The 20590-nt window shown below is 39.1% G+C and overlaps 1 protein-coding gene across 1 annotated transcript in view; it reads right to left on the bottom strand.

Annotated features, from left to right (window-relative positions):
• Positions 1–20590, bottom strand: part of LOC307070161 (serine/threonine-protein kinase TNNI3K) — a gene marked incomplete at both ends in the record, with an annotated part of 286301 nt that overhangs the window by 106469 nt on the left and 159242 nt on the right. Inside the window, 2 exons of the mRNA XM_079728397.1 lie at positions 3284–3336; positions 3653–3705. Coding sequence (XP_079584523.1) covers positions 3284–3336; positions 3653–3705 — 106 coding nt within the window. The remainder of the gene's footprint in view (positions 1–3283; positions 3337–3652; positions 3706–20590) is intronic.

Genomic DNA, 20590 nt, shown 5'->3' with positions numbered 1-20590 from the left:
CTGAGGAGAGAAACGGCCTGAGGGGAGTGCCCAGAATATTCGTGTGAAGCAGATTTCTCACTGGCAGGATCAGGTCTGTCACATCTCCTTTGTTTGCCCAGCGGTGTTATTTCTGAATGCTGTTTGCTCAATATTCCAGAAAGCAAGCCCATAAAACGTTATAAGTTTCCCTGTACAAAGGTCTACCTTCATGTTTTCAAGGCATCATTTGCACCCTTTTTACTTGCAGTTATGTATTTTTCATTTTTAAATATAAGTTTCCGTTCTGGGATACAAATGCATAAATTTGGTTTATTTGGCGTTTAGGAAAAAGAGCACTAGATTTTGAGTTAGGAGATGCAAATTCTAGTTCTGGCTCTACTGCAGACTATTTGGGCAGTTCTGGGAAAGTCTCCTATGCTTCCTGGACCTCAGATTCTTCAAGGGCAAGACTGAGGAGGCAGGCCCTTCCAGCTCTAAAACCCCGTGGCTTCATAGCTGTATCAATGGATTTTGCCAAATACCTGCTTTCTTTGTATTTCCACTGAAAGAAACCGGTATTCTTTTATTACTCCTAGTGAAATTCTGTGTGTAGTGTTGCCTGCTGATAATTCTTTTGAAGTGTCTACATTATTTTGAAGTCATGCATAATTGCAGCTTTCCAAGAATATCTTTATTTCGATTATGGTGCTTATATGCAATTCTTCCACACGAGCTTTCACAATCCAAATAGCCTCCATTTATATAGCACATTATGTGTTGTGTCACAACATTGCATAAGGGGGAGTAGGCATACAGTGTGGCCATTTTTTCACAGGGGGGTAATAGAGTAATTAGCAAACTTACATAAGGCCACATAACTAGTAAGAAAGAAAATAACCTTCAAAATAAATATAGAGTAGTGCTGTGCTTAAAGACTCCACTGCTAGGATAAATGAATATTACTTGCTATTGGTGAAATTCAATTCAATTCCATTTGACAAAAGGTTATTTAGTCAGAGAGTCTCAACTGGCTGCATTTTAAAATCACCTAGGGGAACTTTTAAAAGATACATGTACCCAAGATCAACCTCAGGCCAGCGAGATCAGAATTGCTGGGGGTTGGATTGAGGTAGGATGCTTTTACAAAGTTTCCAAAGTGATTTCAATGTGCAGCCATGGTTGAGATCCACTGAGTTAGCTATCTCTATGTCAAAGGTACTAGATGAGATCTGTGTGTACTGTCAAAAAAGGACTCACTCTTCCCACCTCTCATATCCTACCATTCTCCTCCTTGCTTACTCCACTCCAGTCACTCTGGCCTTGAACACACAAAGGACTCTTCTGCCTCAGGGCCTCTGCTCTTACTGTTCCCCCTTCTACACTGCTCTTCTCCTCTCATGGATAACTCTACCATAGGTCTCTTATCAAACATTATCTTTCTCTTTCTCTCATCTAAATGGCTCCTTCCATCACTGTCCATTCATATACTCTGCTTTGTTTTTTCTTCATAACACTTATCATCGTCTGGTACATATTTTGTTAATTTGTTCAACGTTTATCTTCTTCTATTAGAATATTAGCTCCATAAAAACAAGAACTTTGCTTTGTTCACTGCAATATCCCCAGTTCCCTAGAATGTCTGGCATCTAGTAGGTATTCCATAAATATTTGTTGAACGAATGAGTGAAATTTAATTGGGGAAACCAGCATGCTTAATCCTACTTGCAATACAACATTGTCCATGATGTCATTCCTGCCTTCCTCTCTTAACTCATCTCTCATTTTATCTTCCTCACACAGCGCATACCAAGCTATTTGAAGTCCCCCAGGAAGTCTGGTGTTTCTCATCCTCCCCTGTGCCTTTGCTCATGCTGTCGTTCACTCTGTCTGAATTTATTTATCCCTATTCATTCCACCTGAGCTTCCATGATGCTTTGTCACATCTCTGTCACTGAATGTCCCCACAGCTTTCAATCTTATCTGCTTAGTACTATGTTTTATTTCTGCCAGAAAATGAGTTACTTGAGATCAAGGACTAAGCTTTTATTTGCATTTTGTATTCCTGGCCCTTTGCACGATGCCTCACACATTGTAGGTCCTTGATAAATGTTTGTTGAGTGAGTCAGAGTACTACCTAGCAGTGTAAACAAAGTGCTACAAAAGCACAGAGAGAAAAGTGTGTGGGGAGGAGGAGGGGGGAGGAAGTTTATGGGAGGGAAGAGTAAAAATGGGTAAAATTTCCTGAGCCATGCAAGATGAGTAGACTTCCTGCAGGTGGGGTACAGTGAAGGGCTTCGCGGGCAGAGAATATGATGCTGGCAGAGTCATAGGGCTGTGAAAGTGAATGAAATGTTTGGGGAATAGCCAGATGGCTTGTATGCCAGGGGCATAAGGGACTTGAGAGAACGTTTAGTGGGAGAGGAGGTCACAGAGGAGCCTTGGGGTCAGATCTGGCGGGGGGATATAACATTTTAAGCATCATTGATGGTTTATAGGAAGAAGTGAATTGGCAGAACACAACACTTGGCTGATGTTGCAAAGAATGAACTGGAAGAGAGGACTGTAGTTAGAAGCCTAGAGCAATGGTCCAGAAAAGAGATGGAGAGGACCCAAACTGAGGCAGTGGTAAATGAGAGTTTGGGATGAACTTTAATAAAGAAAAGAAATAGAAACAAACAGAAAAAGTGATTGAGCAGTGTGTAAGCAGAAGCAGGAAAAGGAAGGAACAGAAAATTAGCCCAAGCTTGGGTAATTAAATAACACAGCTAGTCCAGAAAGAGAAGTGCACTTCTTTGTGTGGAAGGGATGGGAGAAGGCAGATGATGAACCTAATTGCAGACATTTTGAGTACAATTATGCTTGCTTCAGATGTTAACATTTATATTTTTCTTAAACATTAATGCTTGACTATATCACCTATTGCCTTACAATGTTAAAATGGAAAACTATGAATTGTTAGTAGATGTGGGTAAACTATGGATTTTATGGTTACCTATTAAATGTTAACTCTACCACTTAATAAGGTGATCTAAACATGAATGCCAATTATCCATGCCTGCCATGTACTTTTCAATTATATTTGAAACAAATTCTATTATTTTTTCTGTAACATTTTCCAAACATATATCTAATCTATTTCTCTAACAGAGCCTTGAAATAGTTCTTTTGGGGGCTTACTGAAAATAGAAACATAAAACATTATCCCGCCCTTGGGAGAATGACATTTCTTCCAGTTAAAGCTGCTTTCATCTCCCTTCCTCTCATGCTGAGTTTACACATTTTAATTGTTTCATAATTATAGGGAACATGAGCAGCAACAAACCCCAGGTTGTTTTGTCATGTTGTCTTCATCCAGAGACTGCAGAAATCTTGATTCTGAGGGAAACAGAAAACAAATTCATGTCAAAGGAAATATTTTAAAACCAAGGTCAATGATTACAGCTAAAAGTTTGAATCCCAATAAACCTCTATCTTATTTAAATTTTCACTTCCTTTCCTTTAGCTGAGGATATGAAAGAGGAAAAACTGAAATAAATGATATACTTTTAAAATTCATTGAAATCTGAATGACTTAGAGAAGTATAGCTGTCAGTGTGAAATCCATTTTCTGATTCATCATATGATATTAGCACCAATGAGTAATGGAGAAAGAAACAGATGCCAGTTTGGGCATTATTCATGGAAATCTCACCTCCAAAATCTGCCACCACAGCATGCCCATCCTCATAGAGAAGAATATTGTGACTGTAAAAAAAAAAAAAAGTAGATATTGGGTATAATATTTCCTAATCTGAATGGCGTCTCAATGAAGAGGACGATAATCATTATTTGTTTACCCCAGAGGTTAAATGACTCCCAAAAGGCTAACAGACATCTCAGATTAGTGACTCTGATTTTCTTAGTTTTGCTAATCTGAAAGGAATGTTTATAAAATGTGGTCATTTTATATCTGACTTTGAAAGTATACAAAGTATTCTACTTTAGATAAACCTTCTAAACATGTCAAAAAGACCCATTAGTTGAAGATCAGTTTTTCAGCTCTTTGAAGTTTATTTGCTAACAAAATTTGGCTACAGGCAATAGTAAAATGTATCTGTGAGCATATCAGAGTCAGAGCAAGGGAATAAGCTTGCTAGAACCCTAGGCTTATAATGACAGTTCAAGGCAGCACCTGACATGAATAGGAAAAGGACTCTTTACGGAAAATGTCTTGGTCATTATGTTCTAGCTAGAATCCCAGGACAAAGAAGTGTTTTTAAGGCCTGTGAAATGAGGCCGGCTAATCTACTTTTTAAGGTCTTGGAGAGGAAAACATATAAAGGTCTTCAAAGCCTCCTTTCCAAACCAGAATTCAAGCTAGATCAAGGCTGCCCTTTTCAAGAAGAAAGTCAAGGCTGGAGCAGTCCAAAGAGAGGTCATTCCTCCCACATATTGGTGAACTGAGTTGTGGGATATCTTATGGACAAATGTATTGTGACCCAAGATTGTCTTTGAGTGTTTCTTATTGAATGCCTTTCTTTATGCTTATTTCACGTTTGGCTTCTAAATGCGTCATTTCAGCATTAGGAGATCTCCTACTGGGTTTCTTTTAGTGCACATAGGCCATACTATATGAATTTATCTGCTCTATCCTTAATTGTTTTGCTTCATGATCAAAAAAGGAAAATTTTATTATTTTCTAGTCCCAAATAAGTCCAGTATGATATTGAACCATTTATATAAGTGCTTCCAGGTGCTGAGTTGAGCTTTATAAGAGTTAGTTTTGAACTTCTCTTGTATGATAAATGAATTTTACCTTTATGGTACACATTTAATCCTCTTTTCAACTATGAAAAATCTAGAATGTGTTCAAGATTTTTTTTGCTTGGAAGAGCACAGTATAGAAGTAATATAGGATGTTGAAACAAAAACCCCAAGATGTTCTTTTTAGCTGTAAATGACCAATTAATACATGCTATGAGAATGACACTATCATGATAAAGAACTCTACAGCATCAGGAACTCTCTGGAAGTTCAAAGGCAGCAAGAAGAATGCATCAAAATGCTGTACCACTAGATTCCTTGAAGGATTTAAGTGAGTTCCTGTACCACAATCCCTTAGCCTATCAAAGGATAATGAGTGTTACATTTCATAGATACATTAAAACACATGCTGAACATGAATTACCAATCAAATTAAATGATTATATGTATAGTATCCTATCCATTAATTTAATTTTGATTCAAATTAATTATCTAGAACAATGGTTATCAAAACAATTAGCAGCATATTCTCAATATAAAAAACAGATTTGTAAATGGAGCTGTAAATTTGTAATGGAGCTGCCTTAGTTAAACACAGGGAAAGGCTCACAGAACCCCTACTTAAGCTTCACCTTTTCCAAAAATAGCATTCCTTGAGGCAATAGCTTAAAACTATACATGTAGAGAAGCCCCCAAATAAGTTACATGTCTAGGGAATATTTTGTTTATTCTTTTGTTTGCTTAAATTTCTCTAAAGTAAATATTTTATGTTAACAAGAATAAGGATGATAATACCAGCTAACTGGAGTTGTGGTAGTGAAATGTTTAGCAAAATTTTACTCTTCTAGCAAAAGAAACAAGTGAATTTGGTCACTGGGATGCCCAGTGATTCCTGCTATGAGAGGCAGGATGTCTCAGGATGCAGGGATTCTGCTCATTGTTGTACCTCCATCATTTTTAGTATGTGTTTATTTTTGGCACACTGCTTATACTCCTTATCACATTGGAGTACTCAATAAACATTTTTTGAACAAATAAAAGAAACTTAAAATAGAAAGTCACAAGTTTGGAAGGGTAAAGATTACATTAGTTAATCAGCAAGTACTTATTGAATATCACTCATCATTCTATAAATATTTAAAATTCATAGACTCATATGATTGGAAGATAAATTAGAACTAACCTAGTTTAACCCTCTTAGCTCTGGAGGAGGAGTACAAAGCTCAGAGAATTTAAGTGTATCAACAGACATTATATAAGTAGCTAGTGGTAGAGAAGATATAGAATCCACTTCATATAGGCCAGCATTTCAGATTTTAGAAAAGTGCCTGGCAAATAGTAGGTGATCAGTGAATTTTACAAATTATTCTTGTGTCATATTATGGACCTTTCCCCAAAGCATGTTATTTACTTTCTTCACATTATCAAGACACACTGTTGGTGGGAATGTAAATTGGTACAGTCACTATGGAGAACAGCATGGAGGTTCCTTAAAAAATAAATCACAGCAAGATCCTTTTTGACCCAGCTCCTAGAGAAATGGAAATAAAAACAAAAATAAACAAATGAGACCTAATGAAACTTAAAAGATTTTACACTGCAAAGGAAGCCATAAATAAGATGAAAAGACAACCCTCAGAATGGGAGAAAATATTTGCAAATGAAGCAACTGACAAAGGATTAATCTCCAAAAATTACAAGCAGCTCATACAGCTCAATTTCAAAAAAACAAACAACCCAATCCAAAAATGGGCAGGAGACCTAAATAGACATTTCTCCAAAGAAGATATACAGATTGCCCACAGACACATGAAAGAATGCTCAACATCATTAATCATTAGAGAAATGCAAATCAAAACTATAATGAGACATCATCTCACAGCAGTCAGAATGGTCATCATCAAAAAATCTACAAATAATAAATGCAGGAGAGGGTGTGGAGAAAAGGGAACCCTCTTGCACTGTTTTTGGGAATGTAAATTGATACAGCCACTATGGAGAACAGTATGGATGTTCCTTAAAAAATTAAAAATAGAACTACCATATGACCCAGCAATCCCACTACTGGGCATATACCCTGAGAGAACCATAATTCAAAAAGAGTCATGTACCACAATGTTCATTGCAGCTTTATTTACAATAGCCAGGACATGGAAGCAGCCTAAGTGCCCATCAACAGATGAACGGATAAAGAAGATGTGGCACATGCATACAATGGAATATTACTCAGCCATAAAAGGAAACAAAATTGAGTTATTTGTAGTGAGGTGGATGGACCTAGAGTCTGCCATACAGAGTGAAGTAAGTCAGAAAGAGAAAAACAAATACCATATGCTAACACACATATATATATATAGAATCTAAAAAAAAAAAAAATGGTCATGAAGAACCTAGGGGCAAGATGAGAATAAAGATGCAGACCTACTAGAGAATGGACTTGAGGACACGGGGAGGGGGAAGGGTAAGCTTGGACAAAGTGAGAGAGTGGAATGGACATATATACACTACCAAATGTAAAATAGATAACTAGTCGGAAGTAGCCGCATAGCACAGGGAGATCAGCTTTGTGCTTTGTGACCACCTAGAGGGGTGGGATAGGGAGGGTGAGAGAGAGACACAAGAGGGAGGGGATATGGGGATATATGTATATGTATAACTGATTCACTTTGTTATAAAGCAGAAACTAACACACCATTTTAAAGCAGTTATACTCCAATAAAGATGTTTAAAAAAAAAAAAAAACTAAAAATAGAGCTACCATGTGATCCAGCAATCCCACTCCTGGGCATATATCTGGAGGAAACCATAATTTGAAAAGAAACATGCACCCCAATGTTCATTGCAGCACTATTTACAATAGCCAGGGCATGGAAGCAACATAAATGTCCATCGACAGAGGAATGGATAAAGATGATGTGCTACATATATACAGTGGAATGTTACTCAGCTATGGAAAGGAACGAAATAATGCCATTTGCAACACCATGGATGGAACAACAGATTGTCATACTGAGTGAAATAAGTCAGACAAAGAAAGACAAATATCATATGGTATCGCTTGTATGTGGAATCTAAGAAAAAAGGTACAAATGAACTTATCTACAAAACAGAAATAGAGTTACAAATGTAGAAAACAAACATATTTACCTGGGCATAGGAGGTGGGGAGGGATAAGTTGGGAGATTGGGATTGACATATACACACTACTATATACAAAGAAGATAACTAATAAGGACCTACTGTATAGCACATGGAACTCTACTCAATACTCTGTAATGGCCTATATGGGAAAAGAATCTAAAGAAGAGTGGATATATGTATATGTATAACTGATTCACTTTGCTGTATGCCTGAAACTAACACAACATTGTAAATTAACTCTACGCCAATAAAATTTTTTTGAAAAGTGTTAAGTTTGTAGGATATTCCCTACAGAGGTTTTTCCTATATCTACGTTTTAAGTCAAAACATTAGATAACTAACTGAATTTTAGGATAACACAAACTCAATAGCAATGTTAATTACCCTTGCTAACTTGACTTTGCCTTTGAAACTTCAGCCTTTTTAACACCACTTCTTTGACGACATGAACTTTGAGAGAAGAATAACAATAAAACATACAAAGAAGGATAACTCAAGGTTTTTGTTTTTTTTTTTTTATAGCTTTTCTTCTTTTCTTATTTCTCCAGTGGCTTTCAAACAACAATGGTTGCTTTTGCTTGGGTTTCCCAGCAAAGAGAGATCAAGATAAAAGCATATAAATATATGCTAACATTGGAGTGATTTAGCAATCATAAAGCAATGTGATGACGGAGGCAGCAACTAAAGCAAATCATCCAGAAGCCAAGGAATGCCACAGCTTCTGGAAGCTGGAAGAAGCAAGAAACAGGCGGCTCTAGAGCCTGTAGAAAGTGCTGTCTCTGATGACTCCTTGAGTTTAGCCCAGGAAAACTGATTTTGATCCTCTGACTTCCACAAATGTAAAAGAATAACTATATGTTGTTTTAAAAAAAGGACACTATGAGAGATGCAAAGTGATGCACATTACAGACTCCATCCTCAAAGACCTTACAATCAGCTCACGAAAGCTTAGATGAGTGTGGGTACATAAGAATTCCAAGAAAACAGTGGAGTTATAAAAGAAATTAGCTTTGAAGTGGGCCTCAAGGAACAGTCTACAAATATTGGCTGAGAGCTGATCATGCACCAGGAAATTTCCTATACACTGGGATATAGTGGTGACCAAGACAGGCAAAGAGCTTATGTGCTTACAATGAAGTGAGGTGGAAATGAGGCTGAGACAAAGGGGGAAAGAAGTGTAGGTCAGGGAAAATCTTGGTAAACGCCAAGAGTTGGGACTGTGTGTAGTCTGTAAGAGGAATAAAGGAAGGATGTACTTACTAAATTGGAGATTGCATGCTGGAGTGTCATGGGGGGAAACTGAGCAGAGGTGGTGTTGGATTACAAGGGGATTTGAAAGCCAGGGAGGGAATTCCAGTCTCGAGACAAAAAGCTAGCAGGTCTTTATATATAGGGTGCAATGCTCTAAAATCAAGGGACTAGTGTTCAAAAATAATTTGAGGTACTGAAAGACAAAAGTAATAAGGTAAAGTGGAGAACAAACCAAACAAAACAAAAACATAGGATGAATCCATCAAAATATTTGAAAGAAATGTTTAGATCTTGGGACAGCTTAGATATAGAGAAAAAAAGGGAGCAAAAAGACTTGGGATCATCTTCAAATTTTCCAGTTTGGAATACTTAAGCAGAAAGCAATAACATATCCAAATAGAAATGGCTGTCTTACTAAAAATCCTGTGAATTTTTTATGAAAAGTACAGTGGCTGACTTGGGAGGCTAAGGAACTTGACTAAAGTCATTGCTGTGCTTGGCAAGATTGTACTCACTAGATAAATAGCTATTATTTTTACTAAACTGAAATAACATTCAAAGTGAACTCTTTTGTCCTTAACAAACAATAGCAAATTAAACAAAACAAAGATGTAGTGACAATTTAGGAACATAGGGACAATGTGAGTTCATAGCAGCAAAGGGGGCCATATGTCAAAAAGGATGCTATGAAAATGTCATTGCAGAATGAGAGCACTTTGGGAAGTGCTGGAATAAAGTGAAATGTTCTTTTCACCTCAAGATAGTCTTTTGGATCTGTCCATTTCTTCTTTAAATGCTCACTAACAAAGAAAACTAATTTTTAGAACTACCTCTAAGATTCACCCATTAATTTTTTAGTTTAGTGCTAAGCCATACTTCCTATCTAGAGTGAAGCAAATGGAGGGAGACAAGTAAGGATGAAGTTGATGGAATCTGTGCTAATCAGTGACAGCACAAATGCCTCCTGATGGGTGTCACATCAGAGTCAGAGAGGTAATCTGACAGGTCACCGGCACTGGAGTAGATGGTTCCTAGGGAAAGGGCTGACCTTGGAGCTGGGATAATAGAAGTGTGATAATTATTAGTGATGAGCTCAAGGGTTTATTATTGAGATATGTCGTGAACTGCAAGTTTTGCGAAGGGTGAGAACAGTGAAAGTTGTGGGAGTCATGTGACAGTAACAGAAACGGTGGTAATAAAGAGAGAAGGGATTAAATATGGCGTGAGAGCCTCCTGTGGGCACACACCGGTGCTTTCAAGATTTTTACGTTCCTCATGGAGCCACTTTGTGGTTGGTATTAGCAAACTTCTTCTACAGATGGATAATGGAGGCTCAGAGCAGTTACGTAAGGTGGCCAGTATCATAGCTGGTTAAGAGGTGAATCCAGCAGTCAAATTTCAGTCTCCAAAGTCTGACCTTTTTAGGAGAAGCTGACCCTTGCATCGTCTGGATGGGCCCTGATGAGCCAAAACTGCTAAGGCTGGATGTCTGGACAGAACTTCCAGAAATTTTGCTTGGGTAAAGAGTGGTCTACCAACTAGTGTCCAAAATACCTGTGTTCAATGTATGGTCATAAGACTGAAGTAACAAGCTACATGGAAAGTAATCCAGTACACCTCTGTACCACCAAGACACAGCAGGCAAAGACTAACCTTCCTCCCTCCCAGAGTATGATTAATGTGTCATACGCAGGAATGAAGCACAGTCACTGTGAACGGGTACTTGCAATCCGGCCTGGGAAATAAGCCAGACACATGAGGAGTGTCAGTGGCTTGGAAGCTATCATCAGGATCAAAAGAGAGAAATAAAAGAAAGGTGATGGGAATTCTGAGATTTCCTCTCCCCCAGAAGACCATTTGGGAGGTTCATTTTTATTTCTTTGCTTTTGTGGAAGGTTCTGGGGAGTGGGAGTCTGCTGTTATATCTGATGCTTTACGGAGCACCTTCACGCACATGGTCACATTTGGTGGAAACAGTCGAGTCAGACCCTTTTAATTTGAATTTGATAAAGAAACCTGTCAGTAACTGCCGGCACTAGCACCTTAGCCCCAATCCTACCACCTGGGAAAGGAATCCAGGGGAGGTAAGGGGCAGGAGATGAGATAGATTACCCCAAGAGTAAGGCAGAGAACAGCTACTGCAATACACCAATCTGTACACACAACAGCACCCATGCCACTGGCACACACTGCTTGCCTTCTAAACTCTCCAGACACGTGGTTAAGGGTGAAGTGTTACTGAGGAACCCTCTCCAGATAGCAGTGAGTTTGGTAAAACCATTAAAGGAAGTTAAGTAGGGCTTCCCTGGTGGCGCAGTGGTGGTCCCCTGCCGATGCAGAGGACGGGGTCGTGCCCCGGTCCGGGAGGATCCCACATGCCGCGGAGCGGCTGGGCCCGTGAGCCATGGCCGCTGGGCCTGCACGTCCGGAGCCTGTGCTCCGCAACGGGAGAGGCCACGGCGGTGAGAGGCCCGCATACGGCAAAAAAAAAACAACAAAAAAAGGAAGTTAAGTAGATAAAGGTCAATAGGTCCTTAATTCTTACAGCAATTTTTTGGCATTTCTGGATCTAACACTTGGACTTAATCTAAGTGGGTATGATTTTAAAAGCCCATGTTATTTGCTAACTTGTGATTTTACTGTTACAAGTGAGGCTTACGTTCAGAAGCAAGCTGTTTGGCTGACAAGTGTGCCGGGTCAATCTGGCAGTGTCAGCAGCTGAGACGGCTTTCTTGCTGCCCTGGGTCATCCTGTGTTGTAGGAGAAATGATAAGCTGCAATCATGGTCACTCCTGTGAGCACTGCTCAGCTTTACTCTTCCTGCTGTGAAGGTCTAGTTTTGGGCTAGAAACTGCAGTGTCTGCCTTCAAAGAGAATGCAGTCTGATTGGAAATGCAATGCAAACTAAAAGGGAGAGACATTATCATCACAAGCTAGAATTTAAAGTGGTTTTCACTATGAAAGACCTAGAGAAGAATCCAGAGAATGTAAGAATTAATTCTGAAAAAGATCATTAACAAAGGAGAAGAAAGAGTCTTAAGAATAAGAGGGATAAGAGGTAATATGTAGGACAAGGACCCATATTCAGGATACCTGGTTTTTGCTGTTTCTAGTCCTGTGATTAAATCATAATACTTGAACTTTTCAAGTCTTCCTTTCCTATCTTTAAAAATTGTGAGGGGAATGAAGGATTTTAAAAGAGATAACAGGGCTTCCCTGGTGGTGCAGTGGTTGAGGGTCCACCTGCCGATGCAGGGGACACAGGTTCGTGCCCCGGTCCGGGAAGATCCCACGTGCCGCGGAGCGGCTGGGCCCGTGAGCCATGGCCGCTGAGCCTGCGCGTCCGGAGCCTGTGCTCCGCAACGAGAGAGGCCACAGCAGTGAGAGGCCCGCGTACCGCAAAAAAAAAAAAAAAAAAGAGAGAGAGATACATGGAATTTTGTAAACTGTGAACTGCTAAATAGTTTTTTTTTTAAATAAATTTATTTATTTATTTTTGGCTGCGTTGGGTCCTCGTTGCTGCATGCATGCTTTCTCTAGTTGCGGCGAGCAGGGGCTACTCTTGGTTGCAGTGTGAAGGCTTCTCATTGTGGTGGCTTCTCTTGTTGCGGAGCACGGGCTCTAGGAGCGTGGGCTTCAGTAGTTGTGGCGTGTGGGCTCTAGAGCACAGGCTCAGTAGTTGCTCCGCAGCATGTGAGATCTTCCCGGACCAGGGCTTGAACCTGTGTCCCTGCACTGGCAGGCGGATTCTTAACCACTGTGCCACCACGGAAATCCCAGTATTGGTTGTTGTTAATAAACATATGACCTAGCTTATGGAGTGTTTGTATGACTTAAAGGCAGATGTGCTTTGTAAACCACACAGCCGTGTACATGTTGGGTATTAAGTGATGAGTCTTGAAAATGAAGTGACTTCCTGAATCAAAACCCACAGACTTAGAGAACGAACTTATGGTTACCAGGGGGGAAGGGTGGGGGGAGGGATTGTTAGGGAGCTTGGGACTGACATGTACATAATGCTATATTTAGATAACTGTCAGATAACTGACAAGGACCTACTGTATAGCATAGGGAACTCTGCTCAATATTCTGTAACAGCCTAATTGGGAAAAGAATTTGAAAAAGAATAGATACATGTATATGTATAACTGAATCACTTTTTTGTACACCTGAAACTAACACAACATTGTTAATCAACTGTACTCCAATATAAAATAAAAAAGTTTTTTAAAAAAAGAAACTGACTTTACTATGGAATATTTCAACTCACTTTTAGCCCTAGATCTCTTCTCCTTCCATTCCCATTATCTAAATATACAATACTACTGCTGCTTGATTGAATGACTGCATTTCACCTAAAAGAGTCTTTGGTTCCCCGACTGAACTGATACTGCAGTATTTGGACTTGGCTCCAGCTTTGTCTTTCATCATGAAGCAAATGATTTGGGTCAATTGTTTTTGTAACAGAACTGAGTATTTATCTTTTTTGAAGTGTCTGTCCCTTACAGATCACTCCACAGTAAAGTTCTTTTAACCTCAACAATGCATGCACTTAGCAGAATACAGAATGTAACTGAGGGGAAGATTTACTTCATTCAAATAAGCGATGTGAATACAACCCATGCTCTGACCTTCACTTCTTTCTTCCACAGTAATAACAGTTCATTTTCAGAAAAAGAGCAAGCTGTTTTCAATGTGGTGTGTGTGTGTGTGTTTATATCTTTTAAGTGTTTTCTCCAGTTTTCTTTTAAACAAAAGTGAATGGAAGTTAAATTCTTCTGGTTTCTTGTGACAAAGGAAAATTTTCTCCAACCTCAGAACTGAATTAATTCCATGAAGTCATTATGTAAACATCATGAGTCTTTTCATTTTAATTGCCTGTATTGAAAATTTACCTAAAGTGCTCAAATGATTCATAATCAGTTGGTTATGCACTATAGTCCAATACTAATTGTCACTATTAATCAGACTGGCCTGATTATGAGACAATTTTCCAATTCTGACTTTCTTCCAGAGCAAGACTGAAGTTCATGGTGGCCTTAGAAGGATCAAGGTGACTTGCAACTCTCACTCCACTGCCATTAAGAGTTTTTTTAAGCCACTTAAAAAAATTGCATAAATATTAATTCATTTTTTTTGGAATTATACAACCATGTAATTGCCTATGTCAGTGGCTACTAACGAACACTAGTTTGCATGGCCAACCTCTCAGTGTCCTTATTTGAAGAGATGACAGCCCCCAAACTGTAAATCTAATAACAGAACAGCAATGCTTCCCAGACTTCCTATAAGCCACTGTTTTCTGTTATATGCCTGATGGTGATTAACTCACATGATTAAAGACACATGGCTATCGGCATGCCTGGAAGCATTCCAAGGGTTAAATCAGTGGAAGCAATTAGGCTTCATTTTCAATCTCATCACACTGTGAAAGTCATTAGTTTACAAACACATGTGCCTGACAAGCAATCACTCAGACCTGATGCTGAGGGGCCCTGGATCTGCCTGTTGCCACATTTTGCTGGTGGGGTGGTAGTGCTACGTTATCGCTTGGGACTCTCTTCCTGCCTAAGACCTCTCTCTGGGGAGCACGGCCTTCTTGACCTCCAGCATAGGCAACCACATTATTCTCTCCTCTCCAGTCACCCTTGAGAAATTGCCACTGCCAAACTCAATGTGGCTTCTTTAACTCTGAGTATGTGAGCCCCATACTCTGAACTGCTTCCAATTTGTTTCAAGTATAATCTAAGGTGTTAGCTAGATGCTTGAAATGCAGTGCAACTCACTTCTACTTGCTTTGGAGCTTTGTACCCTTTCCTAAAAAAATATTTCCAAGTCATCTAGATTAGCTCCTTGTCGTCTACACATATTCTCATAGTCTCTCCTTTTTGGTATCTTTCTGCCTCTGACTTTTTTCTATCATCTCTGCTTCCTACTTCATTAGGTAACAACAACTAATCAAAAACTCATTATCTTCATGAGGGGTAACTGCTGGAGGTCTTGGGTTTGAGCCCCAGATAATGGAGATAACATATTTGGGTTCAGAGAACTTATTGATATTTACTTATTATGTATGTTTATGTGGTAATGGGACCCTCAGCAACCACTTGAGGGTTCCACAATTTTGGCTACATGTAGAAACCTGGTAACAATTGTATAGTAACATCAGAAATCACATACTCTGCTTCATAGCTAAATAAAGCCCCCACGTATATTCTTGATGCCTCCTTTGTACCTTGGGGCTCAACAAAAACTATTCCAGGATGCCTACCATGACAAGGAAATTTTGTTGTTGTTCTTCTGCAAGAAGTGTGAAGTCTCTGAAACTCATTTTTAAGATTTTATTTCATCAGGGCACCCTCCTTGCCAAAGGCCAGAGAAGCCTAAGCCTGGATTTCTCTATTAATCTTTTGAAGGTAGTTCTTCACTAAAAATAAGAACTGTAATTTTATTTTTCCATGCTGCCGAAAAGTGACCCTAGTTTGGCTTCATACAGACTGCCTTGGTCCTTTGGAAAAGGCATGCAGGAGAAGAAACATGTTGACAGAATGATGGCTTCCCCAAGCTCATTCAGGAATAACAATATGCTAATCTTGAACATCATCTAGGTAAGAGAGAAGGAATTTACCAAAGTCCCATATCATGAACTTCTAAACACTGAAAGCCTAATTTCAGGGAACTCTCAGAAACCATGGAAACAGAAAACTCCAATAAATGCAAAGGATTGCAAAACCTTGACTTTTCTTAAAACAAACTCCAGTCTGTCAGTAGAAGTATATTTGAAGGCTTACTTCTAAAGCTACTGGGTTTGTCCCATTGCCAGTGAGATTGAAGAGGTGGATTATAAGATTTGTATTGTGGTTAAACCCATTTATTGAGGGTAATGTAAAAAAACTCCATACTCTTCTTCACTTACTATTTGCTCAGCACCATGAAACGCAAGTGGAGCAGCGATAATGTCTGAATAAATCTAACCACACACACACACACACACACACACACACACACTATTGATTGTGATGTTTCTGCGAAATAGTGCCCTACAATCAACAATCAAGTACAATTTCCATTTCTACGCTAAAGTTATTACTTATTCTTCTTAACAAGGTGTAATCTTATGAGGAATCTTAGGTATACAAACTGCAAAATGGAACTTTTTGAATGAGAAAGGGACAATCGATATCACAGACATCAACAGCTATGCATTCATTATATATCATTTGTTTTATTTTAATTTAAAATTGAAAAAGGGAATATTGGAAAACTTCATATTGACTATGTTTCCTTCACAGGATCTAACATTTTTTTAATGCACTGGGAACCTGGATGAGCAGGGGACTTTGGCTTCAGACATTTGGTTGTGAAACCTATGTTTGGGGGGGTGCAGTAGAAGGACAGTGGGGAAACTTTTCTCCCACAAAGCACATGGTCAGGATTTTGAGGAAGGATGAAAATGGCAAAGATATGCAACATCAAAGAGTTAGAAAAGTAATAATTAGCTAGCCTGATTATCAAAATAAAACCACAAAACCAAAAGCATCAAAAAAGTTTCCAGCTTTTGCTGCTTCCACTATCATCTAAATACTGCTTCCTAGTCACTTTTCTGAACACAGTGATTTTTAATAATACTAAAACCTCTAAGTTTCATATACAAACCCCACTTTGTATGTAAACCCTGAAATGCACTGGACATTTATTTACATTGAGGAGAGAACATAAGTCTACCAAAACAAAACACAGAAAATAATATGAAAGCAAAAACTTGGGGGACTTAGGACAAACAAGAGATATAGCAAGCAATATTTTAGAATTTGAAAGGATATTAGATATTATTAAATGATCTGTTTATAAAGGAAGAATTTGAAGAGCTTTGTTTTCTGTCAAGGTCACTACTGGATTTCCTGACTGATAACTGTTCATTTTCCTGCCTCACTTACTTCATTTTCCCTGATCTCTGAGGACCCAAGCCCATGTTAAATATAGAGACATAGATGCTAAGGGCACCAACTACAGACGACCCAGACTCACTTGTACCCAAAAGTGTCATAGGACTCTTCTCAACCACTTTTTTTTTTTTTTTTTTTTTTTTTTTTTTTTGCGGTACACGGGCCTCTCACTGTTGTGGCCTCTCCCGTTACGGAGCACAGGCTCTGGACGCACAGGCCCAGCGGCCACGGCTCACGGGCCCAGCCTCTCCGCGGTATATGGGATCTTCCCGGACTGGGGCTCAAACCCGTGTCCCCTGCATCGGCAGGTGGACTCTCAACCACTGCGCCACCAGGGAAGCCCTCAACCACTTTTAAGAGAGCAGATCCAGTACCAACTCTTTGGGAATGTGCCATGGGCCTTCTGAGCATCTATTTAACACTGAGACACAAAAGGTCTGTGATAAACCCTCTATCTCTGCATATTAAAATTAATTCCTAGACATTAATGGGGAAAAAGAAAAGGCCAGAGAGAGCATGGAAGAAGAACTGAAATATATGAAATATATGAAGTAAAAGAAGAAAAATCCCTGAGTTTGGCGTGACAAACACCGTTGATTATGTGCCAAGTTTCCTGTTAAAAGACCCCAAAGTAGGTGTACACGTGCCGAGCAGAGGAGGGCTGAGCTTAAAAATGACAGCTGAGAGGAGAGCTGGGTTTTATCAACAAATAAGGTTTCCGTATTAAACAGAGCAGCGTCGGAAGTGGGCAGCTCCATGAGAGCAGGCGAGTAGGCTCTGTCTCTGACAAACAGAGGCTGTGCTCCCGCAGAGCTCGGCCTCTAAGGAGGGTCTCCTTCTAATTCTCAGAATGAGCCACAGATGAGTGTTCTGAACAGTGTGACTTCAGGGGAACTTGCTTGCGGTCCTTCGGGAAGCAGGGATTTGTAGGTAAATCAAGAAAGGGAACCGTTTACCTACTGGACTAATCTGACGCTACGACTTTTACTATGGCGTCTCCATCCCTCTCAGGGAGCACAGGGAGAAAAAGTGCCCCATGTCTGCAAAAGGGCAGGTTACAAATGTACTTAATCCTGCATGCCTTCTTTCAAGGACACTTTGAAAATTCAAAAGGAATGAACAGGTCTATTTTCTTTTTTTTTAACTTGCTGAATCGTTCAGTGTCTCTTTGGTTGCTGAGAAGAGGGGCTCTTAGTTTTTTTCCAGACACTAGATGGTCTATCCCTGTGGGATAGAGTAGTAGTCACAGAAATGTAACTCATCAGCCATGAAGGTTTAGGGCTATTTTAGTTCTAACACTTTGTCAATGCTGCGTGGCTGTCCCCACCATAGCCCCTGGGCCTTCCTCCCTCTCTCCTTCACTTTGTTCCTGTTGTCTCCTCCAAGTGTGAATTCACTTCCAACTTTTCCTCTAAATAAATATCCCCATTTTTCAGCACCCAGTCCAGTGATCCCTTCTTATCCTGGCTTTCCCAGCACTTGACCCCAATATGATTATAAGCTCCACGGGCACAAGATCCATGAACCAGGGAAATTATTGGTGATCGATAATAAACTCTTATTGAATTAAATTTTCTTCTTGATCCTAGAGAAGTAAAGGTAAGGAAAGAATTAGAATGATTGGGGATTTTAAGGGGTGGTTATATTCAGCATTGATTTTTCCTAAATTCCATAGAATTGAATTCTGTAGCTACTCTGACCAAACTGTTGTTTTCTATTTTCTGTAATAGATCCAAATTTGTGACTCAAAATAAATTCTCTGAGACTTAAAACCTTGATTTCACTTTTTAGCCTTATTCCAGGCAAATTCTTATCTGTCAATTTCCTGTATAATCAGCATTTACCCTACAAATATTTGGTTAATATTTATTTGGCATCTACTATACTGCTGAACACAGAAAAAGCTTTAGAACAAACCCACCTTTCCATTAAAGATAAGGAGATGAGCTGAATAAGCATTTCGTACTTTCCCCCCCTGATTACTGACTGCTCTGCCTGAAGCTCTATTCACCCCATTGACCCCTCCCCCCATGCCCTTGTGCAAGCAACAGCTTCAAGAACAAGCTTACCCAAATATTCTAGCCCACGTCCCGGACTCTGAAACTGAATGCCTATAACACTATTTTCAGTTCCATACATTTGGTATTTAGAATATGCTCTCTTTTCTTATTTCTTCTTTTTCTATATATCTTTTATTTCCCCCAGATACATTAAAACTATTCTTAAAACATTTTATTATACATTGCGCCCTAGGACTTGGCAAATTACAGCAGCTCAAGAAACACTATGGTTGTGAATAATCAATATAGCTACTAATACAACATCCTGCCTTTTTCAAAGTAACCCTCTGGACAACAATCTATTTCTCTCTTCCTCTTTCTGGTCCATACTCTTGAAGGGTTTTCTTAAATTTACTGCTTCTACTTCTTTACTGACTATGCCCTCTTCAATACACTAGTCTCACTTTTTGCCCTGCCACTCCAAAAAAACCCTTTTTTCCAATGTGAACTTCTGTTTTGCTAAATGCCACAGGCTGTTGGTCCTTGTACCATATTCTATCCTAAGCCCTTCTTATTCTTGGCCAAAGCTTGCTTCTTTTCTCTTAGTGAAAGATATCACCATGAATTGAGTTACCCAAATAAAAACCAGGGAACCAAAATTGATTCCTCCCTGTCCTTCGATCCACTCTTAAAAATGTCACCATGTACCATCAATTCTACCTTCTAATATGTTCTACATCTGTCCAGTTATGCCTTCTACACATTGAGCACTTATTCCCTATGGACAAGTCAATAATGTTGATTAGAGTCCCATTTGTAGAAAAGATCTAATGTTAGGCATGGTGTTAGATATTAGGTAATAACAGTAAGTAACACTTAAATATAACTATGTGCTAAGCATAGTTATAAGCAATATATGTTAACCTATCTAATTGTCACACAACCCAATGAGGTTGGTATAATAATTATACCATTTTAAACATGAAAAAATTGAATTGCAGAAAGGTTAAGTAACTTCCCTAAGGTAACATAGCTAGGTAGTTTGAATTCCTTATTTCATTAGTCTCCATAGTAGCCTTCTATGGTGGTATTAATATTTCGACTTAGAGCTGAGGAATTGAAGCTGAGAAACTTAAAATAATTTCCTTAAGGCCACACATTTGGTAACACTGTCAGAATTATGCTTAGAATCCACATCTAGTTGGCTTGAAATTCATTTACTTTCTTCCACAAATGCTCTGGCAGGGTCACATAGAATAGTTTAAGAAAAATTAAATAGGAAGGTACAGCCTAATTTCTAATATGTTACATTAATTTAGGCACAGTTATTTTGAATACTGTTTTTTTTATGAAAGCAAAGAGGATGAGCATTAAAATAGTGAAGTCTATAAATTAAAGAAAGTAAATGCAACAAAGGACAGAAAATGATGACCAAGGAGAAAAGGCTGGACATGGAGAAGGGAGCAAAAAGGGACCAAATGAAGGAGAGAGGTGAGGTGTGGGAGTGGAGAAGCTAGGTAGGGGTGCTGGTGATGGAAGGGACTGGAA

This window comes from Hyperoodon ampullatus (genome assembly GCF_949752795.1).
Source record: "Hyperoodon ampullatus genome assembly, chromosome: 2".
In the NCBI taxonomy this organism is placed as follows: domain Eukaryota; kingdom Metazoa; phylum Chordata; class Mammalia; order Artiodactyla; family Ziphiidae; genus Hyperoodon; species Hyperoodon ampullatus.
Note: the sequence above shows the minus strand (reverse complement) of the source record. Positions and strands in the feature narration are given on the sequence as shown.